At 41.2% G+C, this 24,670-nt stretch overlaps 1 protein-coding gene across 9 annotated transcripts in view; it reads left to right on the top strand.

Moving 5' to 3' along the window:
- Nucleotides 1–24,670, top strand: part of PKHD1 (PKHD1 ciliary IPT domain containing fibrocystin/polyductin) — a 256,540-nt gene that overhangs the window by 138,690 nt on the left and 93,180 nt on the right. For all 9 annotated transcript variants that reach the window (XR_005264657.1, XR_011808607.1, XR_005264658.2 and 6 more), the window contains 5 exons: nucleotides 4,939–5,116; nucleotides 5,619–5,814; nucleotides 14,014–14,079; nucleotides 15,566–15,685; nucleotides 23,788–23,925. Coding sequence is in view for 6 of the 9 variants with exons in the window: in XM_038177367.2 (XP_038033295.1) it covers nucleotides 4,939–5,116; nucleotides 5,619–5,814; nucleotides 14,014–14,079; nucleotides 15,566–15,685; nucleotides 23,788–23,925 (698 nt within the window). In the remaining 3 variants the exon portion in view is untranslated. The remainder of the gene's footprint in view (nucleotides 1–4,938; nucleotides 5,117–5,618; nucleotides 5,815–14,013; nucleotides 14,080–15,565; nucleotides 15,686–23,787; nucleotides 23,926–24,670) is intronic.

Raw genomic sequence — 24,670 nt, 5'->3', positions numbered from 1 at the left:
TATATTGTTTCCTGTTTTAGGAGAGGGATAATCATAATGGATTATTACACAAATGTATCAAACAGAAAGCATTTAGAGCTAAACACAGCGTCTGCCTTCATACACACAGATATGGACCCTTAGGATAAGTAAGCTAATGGTAAACATAAACAGGAGAGTTAATATTTGTTCTGCTTGATGTTGTTGATTGGTTTAACAAATCCTTTGTGGGCCATCTATGTTGAACAGTTCTGCACAATGCACTTGAGCTAAATTACATAACAGTTTATATGATTACAATTGGTAAATTGTTACTCAGACTGTAAAGTCCTATCTAGCAATCCTGCCATATTTCTAGAGCAAATTGCTCCTTAATTGAAACCTGCTTCAATATAAAAATACAGCCTTTTCAATGAGTCATCCTTTTTTTCCCCTTACAGTTTGTAAAGGCTTCCAGCAGTTTAAAGCGAGGGTTAATTTTGCATTAAGACCATTGCCTCCTAGTTTCTTTCAAATAAAGCCAGGGGAAGTTCAGGGGAAGGCTCTTTCCTCTGATAATGAAGCTCTCCATGTTAATGATGCGTGCAGGCTCCCTCAGATCCTCTGAATTAGAAATACTCGCGTGTGCGAGCGCTACTCTGCTTCATTAACATTAAGGAGAGGTAGATTGGTGGCTATTTAGGGCACAGTGAAATCGCTGGCTATTTAGGGCAAATGGAAATGGTGCTAATTGTGGCTGGTAATTCCATTAGTAGGATGCTTCCATTTTGGTGACTGTTTGGCATATAGGTGAAAAAATCAAGCCCGCTGACATCCTTGTAAGGAGAATGCAGTACCAGGCTCACTGTTTCCTTGTACAAGTTTTCTGTGCAGAGTTGCAGAGATTTTCAGGTGCTCCTTTTTTTTTTTTTCTTTCTTTCTTTTTCTTTTTTTTTTTTTTTTGGTGTGGTGCAGTATGTCAGGAGCGGGGCATGTGTTTGTGGGTGCAAGATGTGTGAAAAGCAAGGACGCAGCGTTCCAGGGGAAGGAAACCCCAGAGGCTTCAGGCTATAAGATGTCAGGCAGTCTTTCTCTCTGGCTCCCTTTCCTTCCTAGGTCATGAACAAAGTTCCAAATGAAGGTCAAGGAACCTAGACTATCTTACTGTAAGCTGTGCAAAGCTTTATGGCTTTTTTTTTTTTTTCAAATAAAATTTCCACAATGAAGGCTCCTGGAATACCGGAAAGATTTATTTAATTTAACTGTACCCATCTAGAAGTTAGCTATGTACTTTAGGATAACTATTTGAGGTGACTTTATAACTTCACATCAAGGTCATGTCCAACTATCTCGGATTCGCATTGCATTCACTAGTCAGGGAGTCTACCAGGCAAGTGTGGCATTGCAGCCTAAATTTCTTACAGACAAATCAGCGGACTTGTATCCCTCCCTGTATCCCAGCAGGATTGCCCCTTCCTGGCTTTCTCCTCTGTCTTTATAGTTTCTTGGAAGTACTGTGAAGAAATCCCCGAGATGAGTGGTCAAAGCAGTCTCATCAGACTTTTCCAGCAATGAAGAACAGAAAGGGTAAAGAGCAAAAAAGTGAGGATCTATCCTGCACAGAGGATGCGTCAGAGTCTCCGTCACTTACTGTGGCATTGTACACCTTTGTACCTCAGTCAGGCAATTTCTGATGTGCAGGAGAGTTTAATGCTGCACCACACTACATTTGGTATGCCACTGCTGCTAAAAATGTTTTCTTGAATACCTGTGCAGGTGCTGATAACTGTGGCAATAATGTGCTTGTCATTTACTTGCTTAATTAGCAGCCTAATATCCTGGTCCAGTTAATGCCTATAAGAGGAGGTTTATTAGTAGTACGAAAGCTGTTTAAGCCTTATAAACTCCTTCCAGTCAGTTTCATTGGTCTGCCAATATCTTCTGGTTGAGTGATTCTTTGCTGATTCACACTTCCCCTGTTTCCCACTGCTGTTTCTCAGCTGAATGTTTCTGGGTAGTCAGAAAGCCCTTTGCCAAAGTGATAGGCAACAGAATAGCAAAAACAAACAAACAAACAAACAAAAAACAAACTGATTTTAAAAGAGAAAAAAAAAAATCTGCAAGCAACCCTCCTCTAAGACAACTGCTTCAGTAGTTTTCTATTGTCTCTGCAGCAGCAAGGGAGAGCTGAGATGAAAATTATATGTACCAAAAGTCAAATTGCAAGATGACGAGCTTTAGCATTGTCTGTCTTGAGTAAGAGGGTCATATCCAGTCTAAAGCACAGAGTAATATGCTAAGAGGGGCTCTTCTCCCAAGCACCGAGCGATAAGACAAGGGGAAATGACCTCAAGTTGTGCCAGGTAGGTTTAGGATATTAGGAGAAAATTCTTTACTGGAAGGGTTGTGTGACATTGGAACAGGCTGCCCAAGGAAGTGATTGGGTCACCATCCCTGAAGGTCTTCAAGAGACGTGTAGATTTCGAACTTAGTAGCATGGTATAATTAACTTTATTACTAGGTTAAAGGTTGGACTAGGTGATCTTAGCGGTCTTTTCCATCCTAGATGATTCTATGATTCCAGGATATCTAGTTGTGGGCTAATATTCTGACAGTTAGAAATACTGTTTCAGATACAATAAAAAAGACTTTTTATTTTTAGCTCAGTGTCAGCTCAAATGCCAAAACTGACTAAGTGGACTAAAGGTGAAATCATCAACTTGCCTTGATCCTGCAGCAGCACTTGATTCATGCATAAATCTGCTGCAATCATCTTTATGGCAGAATCATGGCCCCAGGGTACCGTGGCAAGCCAGCAAGGCTTCTCCTCTTCTGGGAATGATCTGCAGTCCTAGGACATGTATCCCTATCAATTCCCCACGCATAATATATAGAAATGCAAGAAGCAGGAAAAAACTTGTGAGTTGTTGTTTTGCAGCTGAAACCACAATTTTCTTACAAGCACCTGTAGTACTGTGGGTGCATGGGATGGGAGATGCTGGTGATGATGGGGTAAAACTCTTTCTAGAATGGGAAGTCTTCAACAGGAATTGTGGATGCTGCCATCAGAGTTCCTCCTGTATTTGTAGTGGTTTAGCCAGCCTCGCATCAATCCCTTTGCAAGCCAACTGGGATTATGCTCAGGATATGGAATAATCTCTGCCAGTTTCTACTGAGAAGGGTGCCACAATGAGATGCATCAAATTCTCAGACAAGCTTAGGCAGTCTGTGCATGTATGAACAGTAAGGAGACAGGGACGAGGTTCTTAGGCTAGGATTTATTCTTCCTGACTTTTGATATCAGAATGTGATTCCTCATGTGGAAGTCTTGTTGCACAAATTCATTCAGGTCATGGAGAAAAAGCTACTGCAGAGAACGTTTTAGCCCACCTCACATCTGACATCCTCTGGAGGAGCTTGATGCTCCTCGTTGCCTCTAGAGGGAGCAGGTATGACTGTAGTTCAATGCTTAAAATTAAAAAAAGTAAATTCCAGCTGCTGTGACTTCACTCTTCCTATGTCTTTCATGTATCCCAGACCTGGGTGTCGTGTACCAATTTGAGTGAAACAGTATTTTAGCACCTTCAGTCTTGAAGATATAAGCTACTTTTTCTCTGTTGATATTTAATGTGAATGGCATGATTCAGTTACAAAATAAATCCATCTGTGTTGCTTTATAAGTCAGTAAGGCCTTCTATGGTGTCTTTGGAGGCTGCTCAAAGACCTTCTCAGTCAAGTTCCAGATGTGGAGCAGTAGCAGTGTTGCTAAACAGAACATAGTTTAAACCATAGTTTGTATCCATTTCAAGAGCTATTGCAGGTATGCAAGATGCTGGGGACCAGAATTAAAATCTTTGTTTTGAAGCAGCTTATGATCAGACATGAAGAGACGATGTTCAATATCTGAACATCAGAAAGGTTAGTGGCCTTTCATCTTCATCCTTTCCTTCACGCAGTTTGTTGCCTTCAACAAATGAATTCCTCAAAGCAGAATATTCTGTATTTTATACAAAATTAATGTATTTTATACATTACATTACACAGCCTTTTATCTTAAGGAAACTCACAATAGTACTAGTAAGAAGTTAATCTGTCTAGAAGCTCAAAAATCAAGGTCAGTTTAGCATAATTTGAAAAAAGTGTATTTGCAGGAAAAAGATGGAGTCTGCCCCTGGAGAGGTAGCAGTGTAAATTTTTGGCCATACTCAAGGCAGGTAGTTATATCTATTCTAGCCTCACTGCACTATTTGCTATTTTTAGTAGAGAAAGGCCCCCAGCTGTCTTAATTTTAAAGGGTTTTTAGCCATTCAGAATATCATTGCTATTGGTGATATTTTCAGGAAGTTTTTCCTCTGAGTAGATTGGATAGGAATTAGGAGAGGAAAGTGCTAGTGGAAAAGGGGGTTGAGTTCTCATTTGGATGCTCAGCAGACATGCTGTACTAAATGTTCACCCCCTTTGTGAAGTCTTTCATCAGTCTGCAGCAGCCCCAGCTTTGTACTGCATGCTGAGCCAGGCACAGTGCAGCATTTTTAATTATACAGGATTTTCTCACCTTCAGCCTTAATAAAACTTCTGACTGCTTAAGTAGGACTAACCAGGAAACTCTATCAAACCATTGCATGAAGATGAAGATCCAGAAAGTTGAGCCTGAGGATCATGAGCCTGGTGGATGGGAAAATATCCCGGCAGTACAGGAGCTGGTACCCTGGCTGTTGCCATTGCTCTGCTTTGGCACAAGCCTTGCTCCTCTTTTATCTTCCACCCTTTGTCTCTCTTTCTCTCTCTCTTTTTATGGCTCTTCAGGCAGAGATCGTTTCTTACTGTGTTTGTAAAGAACTACACAAATGAAGTCACGTTCTGAGAGAGAAACAACACATACTACTGTAATTCAAATAAAAATAGAACTGTAAAGGTTGCAAAATGACAGTTGTGTAAAAAAAAATAAATTCTTTTTTTTCTTTTTTTTTTTTCCTCCAGAAAAGAGGCTCCAGACATTCCCTATAATTTAACCGTGACTGACAGTAGGAATAAGACAACCACAGTCAATTACGTCCCTGATACTTTATCAAACCCATATGGCTGGATGGTTCTTCTTTTGGATAAAGAGACTTACACGCTGACATTTGACAACCCTTTGGTCAGCAAACAGCTCCAGGTAACACAGACATTTTTTATAATTTCTAAATTATATTTGGAAGAGATAGTCATGCTTTCATCTTTCTGGGTGGGCAGAGAGAGGAAAACGAAGCATTAAGTGCACTCAAAAAATCTCTCTGTATTTATAGGCAGGGTTTAGATATGACGACCTAGTCTTGAAGCTCTCAGAAGTAACTTGGAGTAGGAATAAGATTTTGGACATAGTCGATGAATGTTCAATGTGGTGCTAAGAAATCTACAAAATTCATATTATCTTGAGACATATCCAAGGATTGTTTTCAGAAGACATAATTCTTCTGTATCTTTTAAGGTGACAAGGGAATTTTATCTGCATTCACCATCACCTCCTACTTAGTTTTCCCCACTCTCTTCCATGTTTTCAGTACACATTTTGCAAAAGAATATGTTGCACATGTGGAACATCATCCTCTATTATACTGCGCTCTGTGGAGCTCTAATCACAGAGACAGATGTGTTTATTTTGGTTCTCCCTTCTCTAGTATTCAGTGACATTTAGCAACTTCACAACTGGGAATTACTTGCTGGTGGAGCACAAGGATCTTCCTGCCCATTCTGAGGTTATAGTGTCCTGTGGAAATAGGACTGGACAGCCACTCCAATCACTGCCTTCCTATGGTCATCATGGGAACTGTGACTGGTATTTCGACAGCAGACTGAGGAAACTAACCTACTTGGGTAAGTGCAATATGAGGGTTATAATGTCTGATGTCTTTTCAATTAGAGCCCCCAGGCATTAAAAAGCCTTAGACACAAGAAAGTCTTTAAATGGCCTTTCAATAAGCATGCAGTTCTCCAATAAGACCAATCAAATAGGTAAATGCATGCACATCAGGTCAGTATCTATCCGATCTATCTGATGCCTAATCTATCAAGAACAGGAATGTATCATAAATAGTGGGTGAGATGACATCAGTTGAATTTGAATTGGTGTTTTGGAGGGGAAAAGGCATTAAATTCCACTAATGATCTCTGGTGTCAGCTGGTCCCATATCACATGTATCATTAATAAACCATGTGCAATCTATCTAGGATAAGCCCACTGAAAGCAATAGGATTACTGAACAAGGATTTTTCCTGTGACTGTAAACTTTCAAAAGCATCATAAACCTTCACATCTGAGAGTAGTGGCTTTGTACACTGGATCATGAAGTATGGTGGTCTCTTCTTTAAGAAATTTGGGTATTTAATGTTATTTATTGGGATTGTCAATACGTTCAAATTTTATTTATTCTTTTAAGATGTGGTCAGTTCCCATAATTCCCCTTCTCAAGCGAATTCTTTTCTAAGGGTCTAAGTTCTGTATGTAAAAGGCAAGGTAATGATTGTTGCTGTCATTAATAATAGTAGAATCTAGAATAACAAAGGCACTTCAGTGCCCTAGAGAGGCATAGTTTATCCTTCGTGTTCATCATACAGGTAAACTAAAGCATCAAGATGCTAATTTTCACAGAAACAGGGAGTTTTGTTACTGATGTAATCCATTCATTTTAGTGAATTGCTTTTGACTTACACTGTGGAGATGGCAGGCAAATGGGTTTTTCATGTAGGATCTGCTTAGGAACAAGCAACTGGAACAATGACTGGGAGAGAGGAGACGAAAACATGGCTGGAATGAAGGCAGGTAATCCACAAAACGGTCTGACAGAAATAAAAATTGAGGAGAAATGAGGAAGCCTATCCCTTAACCTCAGTTTGAGGGGTCATACTTGCCACATCTATCTCTGGTCCTGAGGCCAACTCGTATTGCACAGCTTGTGTCCATACAGCTTAACATTTTCTCTCTCAAAACAGGCTGGATGCACCCAGGCTTCAAATTAGGAAAGATCCCTGTCCTGTGCTAACTCCCAAACCATAATGGTCACCATCTGGGAGAGTGCACTGGTCTGGGCCAAAGAGGTGCCAGAAAGTTGGCCAGCAATATTGCCATGCACATTACTGGGAGCCAGTTCTTAGTCCCATAGCTCTGCCTTGTTTAGTCTGCTAGTGCAGATATAGCTGTTGAGTAGAGATCATGTTAGGTATCCACTGAAAAAAAATATTGCTTTTTAAAAATTACTTCAGTTTTCTCACAGTGCAAATTTATTCTTGCAAATATGAAAGTCAACCTTTTTCCAGTTTGCATATCCTGAGTTGCAGTTTCATAAATAGAGCAGCATGGGAAAGCTTAGAAGATGCCATTTCTTGGTCTCTCTTTTTACTGTTGAAAACAGAGGAGATGATGGCCTTGGGAAGACTGGGAAAAGGTGATCAGGCCAGCATATATCACTCTTGCATCATAGATACATTCTTGTTCCTCATTTGCCTTCCTTTCATTCTGATTTTTATTATATGAAAAGCTCGATGTTGTTTCTCATTTTAATATAGAGAGAAACAATCACCCAGAATACACGAGGGAAAATTTATGAAAACACCTAACATGTATAATTCATGCTATGAACATTTTCAGCCAGGACTTTTATAGCAGTGAGATCAATAATTCAGTGTTGAGTACCTAATATCTAACACTGTTGGTAGGGTAAAAGCCTGAAATAAAGCGAACAGATTCGTAGCCCTGGTGTGCCGTTTAATTTCTCTCCTAATCTCTGTGCAGGCTGAGAGGGTGAGGATAATTAGCCATCAGAGCAGACTCGTGGCATGTGGTGGACTTTCCATCACTCAAGGTCCTTAGATGATAGTTGGGCTTCTTTTCAGAGAAATATGCTCCAGCTCTGTGAGAAGCTATTAGAATCCTCATGGGGCAGGATTCATGCTCCATAGGAGGTCGGGGACGGCTGCCACAATAGTCCCTTCTGGCCTTAAAGCCCTACAAGTCCAAGCACCAACCCAGAGAGGACAACGCTTGAAGGCCTGGCCTTCAGAACGCTTTGCCGCCTAACTCTGCAAGCTGTTTTTATTTTTTAGTTACATTTAACTATATGAAATAATTAGCCCACTAATTAATCCCGTTTACAAGCTTTGTCGGATTCTTCAGCTGTCAGTCATGCCTGAGCCTGGGGCCGGCGTTTAGTCTCAGCTCCCTCCTTCATGTGACTTGGTCTCCATGGCTACAGGCTGCATCTGCTGACACCCCACTCTCTATTTACTGCTTAATTAAGAATTTCACGCTCAGCCCTTATCTGCTGCTAAGAACAAGAACACACTGTTAAGAAACTCCAAATTTAGGCTGCTGCACAAGGAAAGCCTTTCTTGTAGTCCTGCCTGTGTGGAGCCTCTTTAGCTACCCTCTTGGCAACCGCGCTGCCACCCTTCAATCAAAAATCATTAAATGGGGCAGAGATAATGAGCATGTAGCATATCAAAAGGAGGATGTTTGCTCGGGCTAAGGAGGAAAAGCTGTAAGGACCCATAAGCAGCCGCCACTTCAAAGGGAGAAGGGGCCGATAAAGAGTCATTTGTTCCTGTTTGACTTATGTAAAAGGTCTGGTATGTTGGAGGCCCGTCTCGCAGACGCGGGTCCCCCCTCTCGGTGCTCGTGTGTCAGCAGCCGGGCAGCTGGGCGCAAACGGCATCAGCCCAAGCATATAATCACCCGACCCCGCGCCCACAATGGGCACTTGTAGGGGGTGGCCGGGGGAGGGCCGGGGGACAATGGGGACACAATTATTGCAGCTGCTCGGGAAGGCCATCATTCTTCCCGCACAACGTCGCCGGCCCTGGCGGGGCGGAGGGGAGAGCTCCGGCGTATTATTCATACGCCGACTTTTGGAAGCACTTTGCCGTGCCGGTGGGGTTTCGACAGCTGCTTGTGTCCCGCTTCGTTCTAATAATTGTACATTCTGTCAGGGGTCACCTTACTTTTGACCCTCTCTCTTTGTGCCCGCTGGAAAGCCTTTTAGGGCAAACGGCGGGGAAGTGGCAGGGGTGCGTTACATCCAAAATTAACGTCGGTAAATACGTATCAGATGCCAGCTCATTCACGGGCAGGCTCCCGAATTCACACAGGGGGAAAAAAGGAGGAGAAGGGGAGGGAAGACCTGATGGTGGAGAAGATATTGTTATTCAAACGAAGCGGGCAGCTGAACGAAGCCACCTTGGCCGGCAGCTCGCGTCCGGCTCAGGCGCTGTGCACGCTCCCCCCGTCCAAAATTGCCCAGTGACATGCAAGTGTTTCTCTTTGGGGAAGAAAAAAAATGTCTGTCTGACACAAAAGGCAAGAAAATGTACCGTATGGAGGGGATTAAAGGAGTTAAGTTGCCCTGATGCGTTGCATGCTCACACTTTTGTAAATGAGACCTTGGCGTGGCACAATGAAAGGGAAGCTGAATGGGGAGAAATAATTGTAACGGAGAGTGTTTCTGCCATGTGGGGCACCTATGCAGAGATCCTTTAACAAAAGTGCTTGTTGCTCCCTACATACATCACCCCTGTTAACTAACCCATGATTCCTTTTGAAAATAATCTTTTCAGACCATGCAAAGGGATCGGCATTCAAGGAGTAAGAGCCACGTTCACCACTGGTGCAGGGTGAAGGGAAAGTGAGGATGCCAGGGCCATCTTGTGCCAATGGAATCCAAGGGCTTCAGTCATTTCTACATCAGTAGCTTTGCTCTGACATTGCTCAGTCTTTGTAGCATCACCCTGTTTGTCTCTGGGGCGCCCCATATCATAAAAGAGGTACTCCTCAAAGGTCACTGATGGGCTCCAGTGTGTGGCTTCCTAAATACCGATCCATTGTGGCTCAACCATGTTTCAGGAGGGTGGCCTTCACATGATGTGACCATGCTGTATCAAAACAAAACACGCTTATTGTAACAACGGAGGTGGAAAGTAACGTCACACTGGGACATCTGGGATATTTTTAGGAGAAATGTCCTGTGTAAATTACAATAATAACATTATGAGCTTTTTAAGTCTGTTACAAATACGAGCATATGGTACCACAGCATGGTACTGCTCCTTGGTTAAGGTCTCTGGGCAATACTAGAATTGGCTAAAAACCAGAGAGATGTTGTTTCCTTTTTGTTCACTTTTGAAATGTTTAAACCATTTTCTTTTGGAATAAAACAAAGTGTTGGCTTGCTTCATCTCCACATCCCTCTTGGCTTTTTTTTTTTTTTTTCTAAAATTGAACGGCTTGTCACAAACATTATTGCAAACATCACTGAAAGGATTATCAAACTTTTTATTTACCCCAAATACATTTTTCAGTAGACACAGCTTTTGTAGAGACAGGTCATCCTGCTGACTTTGCTCAGGCTGCTCATGTGTGAGTTGTTAAGAAGGCCTGAGGCCCAGCCTCCTATTACTGCTGTGTCAGAAGCAGGTTTGGAGTTTCTGTAGTTGTTAAAAAAATAATTTGATTATGCTTATTGTCTTTCTGAATTCCTAAAGAAAGATCTCATTTCCATTTTACTCCACGGGTTGTTGTATCTGCTTTGTATAGGAGAAAAACAGGCTCTTAAGAATGGTTGTTTCTAGTATTAAAATACAGAAAATAAATAAATAATTTTTCTTCAGCCTTATTGCTCAGGGAAAAGGGGGAATCCTAGGTGAAAGACCTGAAAATTAATTTATTTGGGTTCTGGTTGTACAGGCATGACTCTGTTCTTCCAGCTCAATAAAATTCACCCCACATCAGTAGTTTCCACAGGTCAGTTGTAGAAATAAAGAAATGCCTTATAATTCTTTCAGAGATGGTCTTTTGACTGTGTGATATCTTCAGGAGGAAGCTCGTGCCTTCATCTCCATCACTGCAAATGCTAATCTGCTGTAAGGAGGAATCAGTCTCCAGTAGCCCAGATATATTTTTACATCACTTCTCCTCACTACAGTGTCCCCAGGATACCATATTTCTGGGTTCCTCCTCTAACAGTCCCTGGCAGATGGTGGCAAAATATCCTATCCGAGCTTCTCCAGTTTCTAGAGGTGTGTCTCACCGTGTTGTTGATTGTGGTGTCTAAAAGTTTTGATTCGCCTGTGATGTATGTTAGCCCAATTGATGTTAAATAGCATAGAGTTGCTTGTTATTTGTAAGTCAGGCTATTGGAGCCATTTATCCTGGTTTCAGCCCTTCCTAATATCCACAGGCAAAATTCCCTGTCACTGCAAAGCTGATAAAAGACTAGGTTGCTCCTCCTTCATGTTCACTCAAGGAGCCCTAAACCAGAAGAAAGTTACTGGGAGTATAGTCAAGAAGGCCTATATTTATGATTCACAGCCCAAGCATCCAGGAAGAGCTGTAATAAGACAGAAAATTGATGAGCCTTATAAAGGTTTTATACAACTAAACCCTGGAGCCTTATAACTAAATTTTGTGAAGAGTCACCTTAATTCAATGTTTACTAATGATGTCCTTCGTCTGTACTGCCTATATGTCTTCCTGTCCTGTACAGAAACAATAATAACATACTCAACAGCAAAGCAAAACAAACAGAAGAACTATGTCACTGTGGTCTTGATTATTCTCCAGGCCTGTATCTTTCCTTCTTTAATCAGTTTTTGTGAGTTTTTCTGGGAAAAAGCAACAAAATGCTACTGATTCACACCCGTTGCACTTTATACTCAGTTGACATTAATAATTGTGCAAGTGTCAGGGCTGTAGAGAATTCAGCCCCACATTCCTGCATAGGGTATCGATGGCTTATAATGGTTTGAATTGTCACACTGTGTGGTTGGATGACACTTCAAATATGAGAGTCTTTTGTTCTGCATCTGACTCAGAACATGGCTGCACCTCTTAACAGTTCCTTTCTTCACTGTGTAAGGGGACTGAACCCCTTTATGAGATCTATATAGCAAATCGATCAGATTTTATGTTCCCTGAGGATTTAATTAGAAGAACAGCTTTTCTCTCAACGATACATACATCCTTAATTAGATGATTGCACTTTAGTGCCTTCAAAATTAAGGGGAAAAAATAAAAAATGACAAAACCTGTTTATTGATAAAAGGATAATGTCAGGGCTTGGTTTTCTCAGTTTTCCTAACACTACTGTGTATTGATGTAACACCTTTGATTCAAAATTTGCCCTGCTACAATTGACAAGATAAAGAAGGCCACCATAAATAGAAAACAAAAGATCAAAACTGGCTTTCCAAGGTGGGTTATTGTTATTTGTGAGGAACCTCATGGTCCCAGACTGCTGGTCTGAAGGTGCTGCTAGTTGGGGTAGCCTAGAGGAAGATCTATGCCAGAGGGATTAACTTTACCTGATTCAGGTATCTAACAGTAGTTGTCTAAGCTTACCCTTCCCTCCTTTATAGTTGAGAGAGGAGAGAAAGGTATCTCACTACAGCATATCTCATCCTTGATGTGTACAAAAAGATAGATGCATAGCTCTTTTGAGATACCTCCAGTGGTACTGTGAGAGTTCAGGCTGACTGGTTTGTCATCATTTAATGTTCAGTGAGAAGTATGCCCTTTGCAAGGGTTAATTTTGGGGGAGGTAAGTGCCTATAGATGAGTACTGTCTAAAAACTAGATGAACAATATGCTACAGACTTTAAATTAGCATCTTCATGTCATTTTTTCCTCTCAGAGGTTCACCTTATGGCCACCCAAGGGCATGATGTTGTTCAGTTTGAGCCCTGTGTGATGATTTGGGGCAGATTGGCTTGAGTGAATATAGATCAGACCACAGCTACCATCGAGAGAGAAGGTGTCACTGAAGAACAGGGCCGAGGCACCTGATTACTAATTAATCAGACATGAGAAAAACCTCATGGAATCAGTTTCTGTTTAATTATGGAAGCCTCATTTGGCATAGGAGCATATGCTGCTAACTCAATCGAGTGCTTTCAACTGACATCAAATAGTAATTATCAGAAAGAATCAAGTTTTTTGATTATTCATACTAATTTATTGAACACTTAAAATTAATGAACCTCAGTTATTTTAAATTTGCTCAGTTGCACTGGGAGAAAAGGAGGGAGGTAGGGAAGGGACGTTCTCACAATTTGAATGTACAGAGACTTGTTTAAAGATAAAATAAGTAAATTACAATATGGCATGAGATCCAATGGGTGGGTTGATACACGTGTAGGAAAATTCCTGGTGTGTTCTGGAACTGAAGGAGATTCTGACAATGGTTTTATTTATACAATTCTTCTACCCCCCAAAAAATCTTCCAATGGTATTTTAGGGTCACCATAAGGCGTTGGGCAGTGGACAGGAGATTTATGTGTTTGGCAGAGTGTTTCTATTTTAACCTACGATTGTTCCAGTCTGGTGACTGAAAGGAAATGCCTTTATATGCCACTGGAGCTGAAGAAGAGGTAGCCTTTTAGCTGGATCTGAAGCAGTTTTCTTCTGCTCCTCTTAGTTTGATTTGCATTATCCTGGCCCTTCTCCTGCTGACAATAAACTGGCAGAAAGGTTACAACTGTGATAATTGCTTCTGACCTCTTTTCACAGCACAGAACACAGGGTCCCTGTCTTCAGACTATAAAGTCTGACTAATTAAAGCATCTCTTTTAGATACCAGATTTGGGGGAAAAAAATCAAAACCAAACTACAAAATAAAAGCTGTAATTCGCTGTTTGAGCCAGTTAATACATTATGCATTCAATGGTGTAATATTGCTTGTGTTAGTGGAACTGCTGTGGATTTATAGTGGGATAAATGAGATTCATGTTCCAGCTTAGAATTTCTGATTGTTGAATGTTTTCTTTTAGCTGTTTCTAATGAGTTGTCTTGAGACCCTCCGTATCTGTAAATTAAAATGTATTTGTTTAATCCCTTCTCAAAGTATAAAAAAGACAAAAATGAGTAGAAAGAAAATTGCATAGTTCTTAAAAAATCTGAATGTTAGAAATGTAAAATGTTTTCAGAAAATCATGTTTAGCAATTCATTTACTATATATTTTTGTTTGGTTGGTTCAGTTTGGTTAATTTGTAAGGCCTTGCTGTAATTCCCTTTAATTCTCTGTTTTCAGTCACAGGAGCTGACTTAATTCAGGTCACACTGAAAGGGAAGGAAAGAGTCCCTTTACCTACATCAGGTGCGTGACAGTCTGTTTAAAGGTTTGGTCTGGGAGACACGCTATTTCCTTTTTACTACTTTTTCAGAAATATATTGCTGTATTTCACTTCAATATTTTGTACATCTATCAACCCAACAGGGGCTCTTGGCATTCATTTAAGCATTTCATTGAGCCATATCTACCATTGCTTGTGATAAATGTGTGATTCCACATTATAAAAGACTATAAACTTTTGTTAAGAAATATCATAGGAGATCAGAAAGGTCACGGGGAATGTAAAACTAGAGTGTATTTTAGTGCTCCACAGTGATCTTAGTGTAATAGTTTGACATTACTGCACAGTTACACATTGAGTCAGACAGCATAATACACCAGAGATGAGGAAAGCCTCCAAAATTTGCTCTTAGTTTCATAGCTGCCTTGCTGTTTATTAACAGCAATAACGATTTATGTAGCAATAAAGTTTAAAGATTTTTTTTTTTTTATAGAGCATTTCCCCCTGAACAGATAAAGAAATGAAGACCAAGCCTTGAAGAGCTTAACCTGGGGTTAATTTCTGTTTCCCTATGCTGGCAACAGAGAGGTTTTTTTACTCCACGTTGTTACTGAGCGGCTTCTAGTCCACCGCATGTAGGCATGAGCTTGCCCCTATGTTTTCAATATCTAAAGAAGCCCTGCTCAGAAAGAAAAATGCCAGAATTTCCTTTAGAGTTGTAGGACAGAGGTAGGTGCTTGCAGAGGCCTCCAGAGGGAGGCCCTGTCTGCGTTAGTGTAGGGCATGCTAAACTTAGTGTGTAGGACTTCCCTGAAGGCTTCCCCTCCTCTGCTGATGGCACAGCAAAGGTAGGCAATTAATTTACATGTATAAAGACTGTTTTTTCTAAGGCTAAAAAAAAACTTGTGAGAGTTTATTACTCTTTTTATTTTTATTTTTTATTTTTTAACCTTTCCTACTTTAGCACACTCTGGGAATTCAGTCTGTTTTCTAGAGCACTGGTGGAGAAAAATGCATGAGAAGAGTTGGTGCTTTCTGGTAGAGTTATTTACCATTTTGATTACCTGGTTTTGTCACCAAGCACAGGTGACTGGCTTTTATTTTAACTTGTTCATTTTAACTTTGTGTTCAAAGTGCTCAGATCTTTGGATGGCGTAAATAAAAATAATGAAGTAGTTGTGAAGCATATGCACAAAGCGTAATATAAGCTAAGTGTGATGAGAAACCTCAAGGTTTGCTTTGTTTTGTTGGGTCCCAAAGAATTTCAATCTGTTTTTCAGATACCTTCCTGCCCTTTAGCTCCAAAAACATGGTTCTGGGAGAGATTTTTTTTTTTTTTTCTATTGTAAAATTTCTTTTAAGGATGGAAGATAACAAAAAGCAGTTACTGTTGCTTCATCGGTGACAAAAGAAGGATGTTAATACCACAGATGCTTAACTATCAAAGAAATGTTAATTCTTCCAGCTACTGAAAATGATAATTATGTCTTTCTGTGTCCTGTTTTGTAGTTCCTTCTGATGCTGTCTTGAAATGGTCGCACCCAGAGACATGGAAGGATGTAGAAAAAGGCTGGGGTGGGTTCAACTGCAGTATCCCAGGCCCAGGGGAAGATGTCATCATCTTACCTAGTAAGGAAGGGGGGGTTAATTTCTGTAGGATTTCTGGGTTCTGTCTACATTTGGATAGGTATTTGTGTCGCAATGTACATGTATGCTTCTCGGCACTGGGGTTCATTCTTATGTGTGTGGGACACCACATTTGTTCCTGGTTATGTTGGACTCTTGTCCACAGTAAAGAAGTGTGATTTTTGGAACAGAATAATAATCATTCTTTTCTGTTTACACATATATGCAAACATACACACACTCGCTCATATTGATATTCAAGCTTAATTATATGCAGGGACTACACTTCAGGAGCAGAATCACAGGTAACAAAGGTCTCATCCCTTGACATACCTTTGCATTTTGTGCAGGGGGCATACATGTATTTCACATTTCTACAGTTAGTTTTCCTTTCCTATTGCAATTCCCAGTATCAGTGATAATCTCTAGGCTGGTTTGCTGTGGATACCTTAGCCTCTATCTGTATTTTAACCTCAGAATTAAGTTATATTTAAATATTGACTCAGTTTACAGTTTTATTGCTGGATCACCCTCCTGTATTCTAGCAAAGATATTGGGCAACTTGCTGCAAAATCTGGAGCAGAAAACTTGTAATAACCATTTTACCTAATTGCTGACCCTCTCTGATCAGGAGGTTAGACTAGATGATCTCCTGAGGTCCCCTTCAGACTGAATTATCTTATGTTCCTGTGAATGCTATGCGGTATGTACTTGACATATTCTAGGACCTGGTGGTGGCTCCCGTCATTTGAGTGATGCCATAAAAGTCTGTGTGCCTACCACAGCTCCACTTCTGGAAATGGGGCTAACACTGCTCCATGCCTCTTACTCTTCCGTGGTTTTTTTTGCTTGTGAAATCTTTATGGAAAGAAGTTTCTGTTGCTTTGTGTTGGTGTTTTGATGTGGAGCCCCAGTCATAGTTTGGACTTCTCTGTCACGTGTCATTAAAAATATGTCATTGGTGTACTGAAAACCAGGCTCATAGTTTTTAGTTTTATATGTCTGGGAGCTAAGTGGTGGGAGGACAGGAAGGGAAGAGGAGGGGTCTCAGTGAAGTGTACTCAGTCTGGGGTTTCTCTTCCCACTTGCTGGGAGAGTTTGTGAGTCTGTTGACTGTTCTCTACAATGCAAGGTCTATATGTTTTTTCAGATCTTCTCTGACCAGCTAGACCTTTGCTTTCTACCATGTTCTTAAGAGCTGGAATTCGTTTGGGAGATCTTCCAGATACGAGGACAGTTGACATTATTAAGTCTCAAGTTGTGCCAGAAGATATTAGGATATTGAATATTAGGAAGAATTTCTCCATAGAGAGGGTGGTCAAGCATTTGAACAGACAGACCAGGGAAGTGGTGGAGTTCCCATCCCTGGAGGTATTTAAGATAGGTGTGGATGTGGCACTAAGGGACATGATCTAGTAATGGGACTTGGTAGGTCAAGATGATGGTCAGATGTGATAATCTTTAAGGTCTTTTCCAAACTAGGTGATTCTAAAATTCTATGATTCTGTTACTAGATCTGGAATTTATTTTATCTTCCTTATTAAGCTTCCAAAATGTGTCCTTGGCATTAAATCTCTACAAAAATAAATGGGAAAAAAGCTTATGAGTGTAGCAAGAAGTAATTCAACTTTAGAAAAGGATGATGATATGTCATGTAAGTAGGATTTTGATGCTATCACCCTGCCCCTTCACTCAGACTCTTCTATGAAGTCCATTTATTTTGGGTTGTAACTTGGATAAAAGATTTTTGTCTGAAACAGTCCCATTCTTTCAATTTCTTATAAGTTTGACTGAATTTTAGATTTACTGAAACACTTTGTGAACTTATTTTAATTTCAGCAAATGTTTCCAATTTGAAACATTATTTTGTTTTGACATATACTTATGGTTTGATTAAAAAAAAAAAAAAGCTAAAAAGACAACCAAGCAACCCCAAACCTTCTTAAGATTGAATATATAATTTCAGATTAAATTGAGAATTATGTTCAGCCTTCAATGAGTATTTAGTTCAATCTTCATTTTTCTGACAAATGTTAAGAAAAACAAACAACATAGCCTCTCCTCCCAACACACATTCATTCCGGATCATCTTGATGTTTTGTTTGTCTTTACTTTTGGGTAGTAACTTTTACATGAAGAATGATTTCCTTCTCCCAGTTAGTTTCCTATTTCCTGTCAAAAAGCACAGTGTGTTTTTTTGAGTGTTTTTAAGGTCAGAGGCCAGAGAAGCCACAGAGATGACCATGCAGGGGTGTGAGCTGCTGTAGGTCCTATGCCCTATGTGCATCAACAGTAACAGGAGGAGTCTGTTTCTAAGCATCCGAACTTGTTCCTGGTCATTCCAGTTAGCAGAGCTAGAAGAGTTACCGAGCTGATCAATGTGGATATCTGTGTGAACTGAGTTTCCCTTTAAGATTCCATGACAACATTATGCAGAAGTCCAGGGCTCTATATATTGCTTGTATGAAGATATCTAGTGTATGAAGCACTCCAGAATTGTCCTGCCTGGGCTCCAGGTGAACACCTAGATGGATACAGGTATCCCCCAAGTCATATTTGCCAGTGCCGTGGTGTAGAGGTCTCAAGAGGCATTTCAGATTGTACTAAATGCCTAAATGAATTTACTGTGGTTGGAACTCATCAGATGACTCTGGTCAGGTGCCATAAGTTGTGTCCTGAACCTCATTCAGGAGTAGCTGGAGAGAAGAACCTAACTTACTGTTAATGCGTGTCCTCTGAACCATAAAGGTCTAAGTCCCTTAATGTAAGGATGTATTTGTATGTACAGACAAAGCTAACATCCCTGCACAGGGGACTGACCGCCAGTCTCCAAAGTCCAAGTGCAACACACAAAACAGTGGACTTGCTTTTCTCTTCCAACAACAGTACTCCATCCATTCCACTGGTATTTCATGTTGAACATGAATCATGCCATTAAGAAAGAGAGAAAGTGTCCTTTCTCCCTGGTTCCTACTCCACTCTCACCTCCATTATATCTGACCCCTTATGCAGACATTAAATAGCGGTGCATTTGCTCTGTGCTTTGCTCTCCTTCTGATCCTTTTGCCATGGTTGGATTTTGCACTCCATTGTGTATTTTGTTATCCGTAGCTCTCAGAGAGCAAGGCAAGAAGACCACACCGGATCATGTTTCAACTTCTTATGTATCACATTATACCCAGGTCAAAAATCACCCCGACTTAGATCTCATGAGTGTTAAGAGACCAAAGCATTTCAGCCTTCAAAAACATAGTTGTGTGTCAGAGAGTGATATGATGAGGCACAAGAGTGTCAATGGCAGTGGTGGCCTATGTATTGACAATGAATGAATTATGTTGAGTGTGCTCAGATGATCACAGGAGGCAAATCACAATCTACACGGACACAGAAAGTAATAAATAATAATAATAATAATAAAAGCTCAGCTAAGGATTTGGAGGTTTGTTGTTTTGATTAGGTTAGGAAAGTGGAAACTGGATGATGAGGTTGTGGTAGTCCTTTGCTGCATTGCAAATTCACCTATGAACAAAACTTGTCTGTGTTTCCTGCAGAGGTGAGTGTAATCCTCTTCCTATCATATCTCATTTTAAGCTGCCACATGAGGTATTGACCAGGGCCTTTGTCACATACCACAAGGTCCTACATGACTAAGCTGTGCCTGAAGCATTGCACAGAACTGCCCCCAGCCCAGCCCAACCAATCTAGTTCTAGGACTGGAAGCAACACTGCTGCATCAGCATGCTGGTATACCAGAACTAATTAGCTCTCCTGAGAGGCAAAGCTCATTAGCCTAGGCCTGCTGCTGTGCAGCATGACCGCACAGCATTTGGGGTCAGAACAAACATCTCCCATATTTAGAGCAGTGCGGGTTTGGTCAGCTGAACTGGAGAAGTTCTGCACTGTGCTGCAGGATGTGGTGTAGTCCCTTAGCACACTGGTGTCTACTGGTTGGGAGGCAGCAGGGTAAGGGATGGAGTACTCAAAGTGATCTGTGTTTTACCGTGGACAGGAATGTTCTCAGTCTATGGGGAATCAGGGGGCCAAAAAGTTATGTTTAATCATGGCTTTTTATGGTTGTTTCCTATCCCATTTCACAGAATTGCAGAATGGCTGAGGCTGGGGGCACCCCTGGGTGTCCCTGTCCCCCCCTCTGCCCCAGCAAAGTGCCCAGCCCCATGTCCCTGGGCTCGGGGAGCTCTCCCAGAAGTAGCCCCTGGCCCCTGTCGGGGCAGCCTGTGACAGGGCTCTGGCACCCACCCAGCACAGAAATGCTGCCTGTTGTGGAACCTCTTGTGCTCGACTGGCTTGTGCAGATCCCACTAAACTCAGAATGTCTCCAGGTAGCCACAGAAAACTGAAAGTGAGCTTTTTCAAATGTTCACTGAAGATCAGGAAATGGGGATGTGTACCAACTTATTTTGTTCAGTGTTTTGTTTTGAAAGCATTGGTGGGACTTCAGAAGTTCACAGACCTCTGTACAAGGCTGAATTTTACTTGCAACAGAGGTGGATCCTTCATGTTAGAGTAACTTTTAGTGTTGGTGTGCTACAAGTCTCCGCAGTCTCTGACTCCCTGGCGGGTATAATCTCTTCCAGACCCAGCTGGAAAAATTTAGCTCAGGCTGCAGCAACTTGTGCTTTTATCTCTAGAGGTTCATCCTCCAGAGTTGCAGCCATCCCGCAAGGACTTCTTGCATGCATCAGACTTCAGCAGCCTCTCCACCTTGGAAAACAAGCTGGATGAGTTTAGTCATGCCAGTCTGGCAGCATTAGCTTCTCAAGCCCTTGGATTTTCAGGGCTTTGGTTTATGGTTTTCAGTGTGACACACTCCTGACGCAGCGCGCCTTGAGTGGAAGGAGAACGTGTTATAATTCCAGCCGATGGAATGCTGTTTTGAAGGGTATTGATATGATATCATGTAGCCTCTGGCAATTTTTTTTCTTTCTTTTCTTTTTTTTTTGTTTAGTGATGGAATTCACTCTGTTATTCATTTTCTGATTTTGATATTCTTTGAACTTTTTCTGTTTGAAGAGATGAATGCTGTAGTACTGTATCTTGTATAATAGCTCTTCTGTTGTGTCTCATTTCCATTCAATGGCATGCTATGGTGTTTTATATAGCAGTGCGGTTGATCAAAGGCATTTTGTGTCATTGCTGGAGTCATTAGCAAGTTCGCAGTGTTGTACGCCTGAATATTAAGACTGTGGCATACCTGTGAGCTTTTGTGTGGAGAAAGTGTATGGATAGTGAAATGTAGCCTCTTTTTGGGTTTGAGCTATCGTTTTCTGAAAGTGGTTGCTTGCTGTTATGTGAATGTCTTCGTAGAAGAGCCATCCAGTTTTGTCATTCTCTGAAAGTAAATCTCTTGAACTTAGGGACCTTAAGTTTATGAGTTTAACCCCTTAGTAGCCATCTCCTCTATTACATGACTGAGCATATTCTGTAAGGACTGTATTACTCATCCTGAAGTATCCTTTGAATCTCTTTGCTTTTTTTTTCAAGTGTGCAAGGAACTTTTTCTTCTGTGAAAGGAGCCTTCTGTTGTCTTTACAGAGCAACATTTCACCCTCTGAGGACTTGACACCCTGGACGTGACATCCCAAATGTTGTTCTTTTAAATAGAGGAAACCGCAGGTTTGCAGAGATCAATACGAATGGGAAAATTTCACACGACTGTGTTTCAAGGCTCACATACATGATGCTAGTTACAGAGCAGTCAGCATTTCCTTTATAAAACCCTTTTTAGAAAGATGTGCAACTCAGCAAAAATATCTGTTCTAGACTGAAACTTGACATATAAATGGTATGCCTAGGAGCACTTCTTCTTTTCCTTGTAAAAATGTTTCAGTCTGTGTTTGATGAATATACTTATGGCCTTTGTCAACTGCAGCTTTTTGCCACATTCTTGAGCTGTGATTTCACAAACTAGATTCCCCTTTCTGTCTGAAAAATATTGTTTTAACAACATCTTGCCCCTTATTCTCTTCTCTCTGTTTCATATCCTCACATACTGTGCCTCCCCTTCTCAGCTCTGCAGGGCATAGGACTCTACCTGTCCTGTAAAGAGATTATAGATGGAAGCTTCTTCATGCCTGTGAAAATATATCAAGTGCTAACAGTATGAGATTTAGGGGGAAACCAAACAAAACAAAACAAAATGTGCTTGCTCTGTAAAGACGTACTACATCTAACTGCTGTGAAAATTTTGCATGCTTGAAAGATGCCAAGGATGCAGGGAATTTCTTTTGAGATGGGGGTGTTCGTAGTCTCTATGGATTGCTTCAGTGCTTGGCACAGTCCTTGAGAACAGAGGGTGTCCCTTGAAGATATCTTGAGAGAAAGAGGAAAAAGGGAAAGGAAGAGGTGGGAAGACTGAGTTACAGGGGCAGAGTAGGACCATGTGTGGAGAAGAGACAAGCAAATTTGTAAGCAGGCTCCAGTCCCCATGATGAAGTAGTTTCCCCTCTACACACAGCTGTGAAACTTCAGGACTTCAAACCCAAAGAGCTAGGAAATGCTAATATTAAGACAGCCTGCTTATATTTTTCCAGACCCCTCCTGAATGTACTTTGTGTAGTTTTTGATTGTTTCCTGCAGACAGGGGCTTAGAAGAGTTAAACCTTCATGTCAAATGTCTTGAGTCAACCTCTAATTACACGTTTTGAGAAGGCTTTCCCTATGCTTCCTATTGTATGATCATTTGTGTCTTTGTCCAAAGTAGTTGCTAATGGCTATAGGCAGAAGTAAAACCATGAAACAACTGATACAATTCTCAAGATACTGCATGTCAATTCCTATGTTCCACACCAGAAGTGTTTCAGGTGGCCTGTTCTCACTGTTTTGCCAAAGACCATTGGAAAATGCATGTTTCTTAATCCTTCCTGCCTTATGTATCTGTGTCTCACAATAAACATAATATGATGTCAAGGAAAGTGACAGTGAATCCTTGGGTAGGATTTGGCAGCTGCCATTCTGTTGAAAATTCTCATTTTCTGTAAAGTATTTCTGTGAAAGCCACAATTAGATCCTAAACAGGACTTCTACTCCACAGAAAGACCCTGAATGATGCCCTCTTCTTCCAGGGGCATCCACTGTCTCAGAGATGCATCATATCAGGAAGCTGTTACTCTTGTTGATAATGAAAGGAGATGAACACCATGATTTAAGGGTCTGAACTTCTTTCCAGTGCAATCAACTGAAAAGCTCCCAGTGACATTAAAGATCATTAGATGTGCCCTAAGGGTGGAATTCACCTCTGTGTGGTGGGCTACCTGTAAACGATGCACTGTTTAAGTCCTTACTCATGTCCTACTTGGAAAGCTTAAGTGGTGTTTGGATGGCTCACAGACTGTGAGTTTGGATCTTTAGGAGGTGGCAGTGATGCTGTCATTGCGCTCGATCAACAACAGTCCGAAATTAACTTAACTGCATTTCAGAGATGAGCTGGCATAGGAAATCATAAATTGACCTCTGGTAATATCCAGTGCTGTAGTGTACTTTTAGTGTCGGCTTGGTCAAAGCAGGGATCAAGGAGTCTGGAAATGAGGTCAGAAGTGACTCATGCTTCTTGCTTTGTCCTCAAGGAGGTGAGGGAATGGTGCTTCTCCTGGTTTCTGTTAACCAATTAATTAATAGGGAATGCAGCATTTTTTCACTTCCTTCATTCTTGTTCTCTGCAGTTTCATGAGGGAAAAATACTGTCTGGATAGCTTAACTTATTCCTCTTTCATCGTATTAGGTGATCAAGGTTTATTTTCATAAAACAGTGCAAGGCTCACCCAGTGAGAATGTCATGTCTCCAACTTTCTGCCTTTTATATTCATTCTTATGTTCAAGTGACATTTGATGAGACTTAAGCATGCAACAATATCATTATAAATATTATGTTATTCATTTATAAGATTACAGTCATGCCATAGAGCCTCAGCTGTAGGTGAGGCTCTGGCTGTGGATGCTGCGCAAACATCCAAGCCCTGCTCCAGTAGTTCTACACACACACACACAGGAAAAAGATGTAAAGAAAGCTAAACTCAAGCACAACAAACCTTTCAAGCTTCTCCATCTCCATGCCATTGTTCTAAACAATTGTCTGCTTTGCTTCTCAGACCGAACCATCCTGGTGGACACAGATCTTCCCCCTCTGAGAGGTCTCTACGTCCTGGGGACTCTGGAGTTCCCCACCAACGCCAGCAATGTCCTGAGTGCAGCCTGTATCGTGGTGGTGGGGGGAATGCTGAAAGTGGGTAAGTGAGCAGCCTGTCTTCTGAATGCCTGGGGTTTATTTCTGCTCTCGACAGACAAAGAAGGAAGGAAGGCAGACTGTATAGTGCTATAGAAACATGCTACCATCCTAATGCAGCACAACTACCTGGGTGCCTGCAATGTGGACACTCAGAATCCACATTAACCACACAGAGATTATCTACTGGAGCTAATTACCTGTTCATTTAATAGCAACATATTGCAACTACTGCAGTCCTCATTCCTCTGAAGTCAAAACTCCTCCTGCTTTCATGGTGGCTGAGATTTCATCTGGTACATGTAAAAGTCCTCCCTACTTCACATGGGGCTGCTTTCTAAGACAGTAATTCCTCAGGGCAGGATCTACCTTATTCAGTGTTGAAGCAGTGCCCTGTGTCTGTGGGCAGTAGTGAGGACTTACTAGGTGGCACAGAGGTATTTAAAGCTAACGCAAGCAAAATGATGGAAAATCCCCCAAGTGCCTGGAAAGCCCATTGTGGTGTTAATTTGGCACAACTGGATTCAGGGCATTTGTTCTTCTCATCCCACTGTACAGGTGAGTACCAAGACTTCAGGGAGGTGCTACCCTGCCCCTACTTCTAGTGCTTTCAGAGTCCCCAATGTCACTGGGGCTGTTCCACATTATTTGGAATGGACAGGTCAGTGTTTTTCTGCACAGAAGTAATTACTCATACAATTTCCTTTAAATATTGAGGTTCCTAAAGCCAGGCATTGTATTTAGTCACA

This window comes from Anas platyrhynchos, chromosome 3 (assembly GCF_047663525.1).
Source record: "Anas platyrhynchos isolate ZD024472 breed Pekin duck chromosome 3, IASCAAS_PekinDuck_T2T, whole genome shotgun sequence".
In the NCBI taxonomy this organism is placed as follows: Eukaryota; Metazoa; Chordata; class Aves; order Anseriformes; family Anatidae; genus Anas; species Anas platyrhynchos.
The sequence above is the reverse complement of the archived record's forward strand: the minus strand, read 5'-3'. Positions and strand labels throughout refer to the sequence as shown.